Source organism: Peromyscus californicus, unplaced genomic scaffold, assembly GCF_007827085.1.
Source record: "Peromyscus californicus insignis strain IS unplaced genomic scaffold, ASM782708v3 Scaffold_4__1_contigs__length_199733344, whole genome shotgun sequence".
Lineage (NCBI taxonomy): Eukaryota > Metazoa > Chordata > Mammalia > Rodentia > Cricetidae > Peromyscus > Peromyscus californicus.
This window is the reverse complement of record NW_026294562.1, coordinates 49,379,202-49,384,794: the sequence shown is the minus strand read 5'-3', so window position 1 is coordinate 49,384,794 and position 5,593 is coordinate 49,379,202. Positions and strand designations below refer to the sequence as shown.

Genomic DNA, 5,593 nt, shown 5'->3' with positions numbered 1-5,593 from the left:
GCATGTGTCTCTCACTGAGTTCACTGAGGAAAGCCCAAAGACTGAGGTGATCTAGGAAAGATAATGACTCTTTATAATAATAATTCAACTTGATTTGAATTCAGTTGACACTACTGAACTTGATAACCACTTTCTCTGGGACCAAAGTTTGGCTTGCAAATTATTTTATTTTTCAACAAGATTGTAACTCTCAGGCACTGATGTTCTGTCAACAAAGAAAAAGAACCTGCTATTTAAATTTGTTGAGAAATCAGGGGAACTATGTGCAAACATTTCCTTAGGGCAGGACATGGCACATTGCACACATGGAAGTATGCCAATGCTTGAGGATGGGAGAAAAGATAAGATGATTGATGCGTTAGTTTCACAAATGTAACATTGAATAATCCATTCAATTTTCAAAATGGTGCTGCAGCTAGGGTCCATCCATAAAGAACACTTGCAAAGGACTTGAATTATGTCACCAGCACCCATACCCAGTGGTTCACAACCACCTGTAACTCCATCTCCAGAGGAACTGAAGACTGAATTCTACAAGCACTTGCACACACACATGCACACCCCTCCAAGGACATATACACATACATAAAAATAAGTCTTGAGAACTACTAAATTTTCAAAACATTAGTTCACAAATATGTAAGACTTAAAAACTGGAATGTGAACTTTGACATTTCATTAAATTGCCTGAATTCCTCTAGAAGCTGATAAACAAATATTTAATCGTTGATGGATGTGCTGGAGCACACCTTTAATCCCAGAACCCAGGAGGCAGAAGCAGGCAGATCTCAAGGAGTCTGAGGTCAGCCTGATCTATATGAGTTTCAGGTGATCCACGAGTCTATACTGAGACCCTCCCCATTTCTATTATTGTGATTCCCATTACTTTGTTTATGTGTATGATAGACATGTGTGGGTGCATGCATGCTGTGGCACTGACATGGCAGAGGACAACTTTCATGTGTTACTTCCCCCCCTTTCACTGTGGAATCTGAGGACTGTACTCAAGTCATCTGCCTTGAGAGATGTACTTTTACCCAGCGCACCATCTCATTGGCCCTAGATGTTAAGAGTGTTTAGAATCTGTGTTTTTATTATAATGAAATAATACCTGACAGTGGTACAAAGACATTTCAAAGTCTCGGCAATCTCTTTACATTATCTTTCCTACAGGGCATCTCCTGATTTCCAGATAACACTGATGGAGAACAGGACAGAGGTGACAGAGTTCATTCTCCTAGGACTAACCAATGCTCCAGAACTGCAGATCCCTCTGTTTATCATAATCAGCCTTATCTATTTCATCAATGTGGTTGGAAACTTAGGGATGATTGTGCTGATTCTCTGGGACTCACGACTCCACACCCCTATGTACTGTTTCCTTGCTAACCTGTCTCTGGTGGACATCTTTTACTCCTCAGCTGTCACTCCAACAGTTTTGGCTGGACTTCTTGTAGGGAAAAAAGTTGTTTCTCACAATGCTTGTGTGGCTCAGATGTTCATATTTGCAGCCTTTGTCACTACGGAAGATTTCCTTTTGGCTGCAATGGCCTTTGATCGCTATGCTGCAGTGTGCAAACCCCTGCACTACACCACCACCATGACTCCAACTATGTGTGCATGTCTGACCATGGCCTGCTATGCTGGTGGTTTCCTGAATTCTTCCATCCACACTGGTGACACGTTTAGACTGTACTTCTGCAAGTCCAATGTGGTCCATCACTTTTTCTGTGATGTTCCAGCAGTCATGGTTCTCTCTTGCTCTGATAGACATATCAGTGAGATGGTGCTTGTTTATGGAGCAAGCTTTGTTATCTGTTCTGCACTCCTCCTGATTTTGATATCCTACACATTCATCTTCATCACCATCTTCAAGATGCGCTCAGCTGCAGGATACCAGAAAGCTATGTCCACCTGTGTTTCTCACTTTACTGCTGTCTCCATTTTCTATGGGACTCTCATTTTCATGTACTTACAGCCCAGCTCCAGCCACTCCATGGACACTGACAAAACTGTCTCTGTGTTCTACACCATGGTCATCCCCATGCTAAACCCTGTGGTCTACAGCCTGAGGAACAAAGAGGTGAAAAGTGCATTCAAGAAAGTTGTGGAGAAGACAAAATATTCCCTAGGATTTTGAGTTTAGTGTTTTATGGTGCACTGTAATACAGCTTCAGGGCTCTCAGGTCTTCTCCAGGTACCTAGTGACATTTCCAGTCTACACTGATGTTAAGTGGAATATCCTTTTCTTTTAAATGTTTCTATTTTAGAAAAGGGAGTCAATGATGTAAATGCAATACCTGTTTTAGAATTGCTAAAGGGAAGTTTAACACATGTTGGTTATATTTTTCTAAACACTCATAGATCATATTGTTTATTTATCATTTCTACATGCCACTATTAGCATACCTGTAAAACAAGAGGCAAAGAAAAAGTCCATGAGAAGAAGTGTCTGCTTGTGTGCCCACATGGCCCACACGGGCACACTTACATATAGGTGTAGAAACATGCCTATAGTACAGTGACACTCTGCTAGTGTTCTCTTTCACAGGTGTGTACGCCCATACTCTGCATGCATACGTGTATAATGTTTGTATGTGTATGAACACGTGTGTGTTCAATTGTGTGTGTGTGTGTGTGTGTGTGTGTGTGTGTGTGTGTGTGTGTGTGTGTGTATGATGGCTGTCTGTCTGCCTTATTGATTGAGGATTTCTCAATTAAACCAAGATCTCTTCCATCAGCTTGTCTATCTAGTCAGTTTCCACTGGTGATTCCCTGTTTCCACCCTCCCAGTGCTGGAATTATATACATCATGCCCTCTTGGTGTTTATGCATGTTCTGCGAGTCTAAACTGTGCTCTTCATGTTTGCATGACATTTGGTTTATCTACAGGGTCATCTCCCCAGCTCTACTGTTAGTTTTAAATAAACATAATTTAAATAACTTATTGGGGGAATAGAATACCACTTTATGATTGTTTCTCTTCAACTGGGGTACGACTACAAGCGATCCTAATGATGTAGGTATATATTCATATACTTGGTATATTTTACTGAGAGAGAGAGAGAGAGAGAGAGAGAGAGAGAGAGAGAGAGAGAATCTTAAATGAAATAGAATTTCTGTGTGTCTAAGATATTTTATAGAAGCTTAATTTTTGCCTTATACATTTCAAAGGGAAAATTGTGTAGAATATAATGAACGTGGAGTGAAATCAAAGTTATTGTTAATTTATTGTACATAACCATCCACATTTCCACTGCTCTAAAAGTGCCCTGGTACTTTCATGTTTTCCATATTTTCTCTCTGGAAGTGCTACTGAATGCTCAGTGATGCTCATTTATCCCTAATATGGTTGTATCATCTCTTGTCACTCACACAATCTCTACCCTTGCTCTTCTCACACTGATCTCCTTGATGATCTTCTCAAATTCAAGAATGTCTCCACCTCAGTGTGCTTGAGCTTGCTGCTCCCCTGCATGGAAGTTTCCTTCACTACATTCAGGTCTCTGCTTAAACAGATTGAGAACCTTCCCTGACTCCTATATAAGACAGTCACTTTCCTTCACATTTTCACTGTCCCTCCACTCTGCCTGGTCCTCACAGTACTCGTCAGTACCTCAACTGCAATCTACATCTAAATGAGAGCGTTAGTTTGATCTATTTTAATTGCACATTATTGCATGATACTCCAATAGAATTTTGACATACTGTAGATACTCCATACATATTTGCTAAATGAATGAATAAATTAATGAAGTTATGTCCAGCTGTATTATGAAATCTTTGGACCACTGATGAAGCACTGATAACCATAGCATAAACCTTATAAACAGATTTTATTGTATATAGACATGCAGTGTATTTGAAAAGGCACAGACTATTTTCTGAATTGTTAAGGCATTTTGGGTTTTATTCTCACTATACAATTGCAGGCTCCATTTGTGGGCTACTGGATTATTTTCTAAAAATCCCATTTCAAGTGAATCATCTCATTCTTTTGACTTTTAAAAGAAGAATCGTAAATGATTTCTGTCTGCCACTGGCAGATAAAAAAACAGCTATTGACCATTCAGCATTGCTGAGCTGCAGTCACATGTTCTTTACAGGGAGAGATTTTATGTACTGAATATATGCAAAGGTCTCTAGTTGATTTAGTGTGCATATTTATATGTGTATACACACAGTTGTACATGTTTCTGTAGCTCATTATCCTGATGATGTTAAGCTAAACACAAACTCGTGTTAATATCTGGCTCTAACCCAGCTGTACATTGAATCCACCAGTTACCATTTGTAACTTTCTCCTCTGGTTGCTTAGAAACATGAGAGTCACGATCTCCTATTCATAAATTTATTCATTCATCTTCACTAAATAAATGAAGAAATCCCATAATTGTTCATTGCCATCTTTATGAGAAATGAATTATGTAGTAAAAGTGTCGCTTTGGATGGGAACACAGGAATAATTTTTGCTGTCAATGGAATAATTTCCTTTTTGGATTGTTTATGGCTAGCATGCCATAATGGTTGATGAGGTTATTCTTGAATCTTCACACTTTAAGAATTTTTAGTTAATGTATTTTGAGCATTAAAGTTTAAGTTATAAGATCAAATTATCTTAAAATGTATATTTCATTTTGTCATTATCAGATAGTTGTTTTAATTTAGTTTTCTTAACTGTTCTAAATAGACCTTCTGGTACATTTCAGCAATCTACTTTGTGCCTGATATTACATGAGAGGTTTTCATCCTTTCTCTCTTGAGTGTCACATTAACTGTGGGGTTTAAGAACTGTTTATCTTATGAAATTCATATATAGCCTTAGCTATCTTTATCACAAAAGAAAACTTTGACAAGTGCTTATTCAGTTTAGCAAAATGTTTGCTTTTATTTTCTCTTCATTATAGTAATTTGTTTTATCGTGCGGTTGACCTATGTAGTGAAGCACCTTTTCATTCTTGGAATGTCATAGTACTAGTTTGTAACTATGTTTAAACTGTGACATATTTATTTTGTTCACATTTTTTGATAACCATATATGTATATTCAAGAGGGATATTGTCTGTAATTTTTTTCTTTGATGTTTTGTCCAGCTTTGGTTTCAAGAAATTTTGACTTCTCAGAATGAGCTACAAAGTGTTTCCTTGTATTATTGGTGGTCATAAGAAAAACTTTAGGAAAACAGAAGTCAGGCTAGGTTTGTTTGAAGTCAGCAAATAGTGGAAACAGCTGAGCAAGGTGATGCATGTCTATAATCCCAGTACTGAGAAGGCTAAGGCTGGTCTGGGCTAGAGAGAGACCCTGTCTCAAATCACAAATAAACAAAAATAATCACAACCAAAACAGCATTAGGTGTTGCTTAACTGAGGGACAAAAAATATGCCAACTGATTATAATATAATATAAATGAACAATAGAAAAGTTCTCTGGTCAAAAAGGCAAAACTACAAATGGACCTCAAGTATAAAAATCTAAGTAAAAAGGACCAAAAACAACAATTACATTCCTTCCCAAAGGTCTGGTTAAAGCCATCATCACAAAGGTAAACGTATCTGTACAAAAAGGTTTTGTGTTTTGAAGGTCTACTATATGA

General features: G+C 37.9%; 1 protein-coding gene across 1 annotated transcript; it reads left to right on the top strand.

Annotated features, from left to right (window-relative positions):
* Nucleotides 1–1,198: 1,198 nt before the first annotated feature.
* Nucleotides 1,199–2,140, top strand: LOC128094351 (olfactory receptor 5B3-like). Its single transcript, XM_052712678.1, has one exon. It carries the CDS (start codon nt 1,202–1,204, stop codon nt 2,138–2,140), a length of 939 nt encoding a protein of 312 aa, XP_052568638.1. The 5' UTR covers nt 1,199–1,201.
* The last annotated feature ends 3,453 nt before the right edge of the window (nt 2,141–5,593 follow it).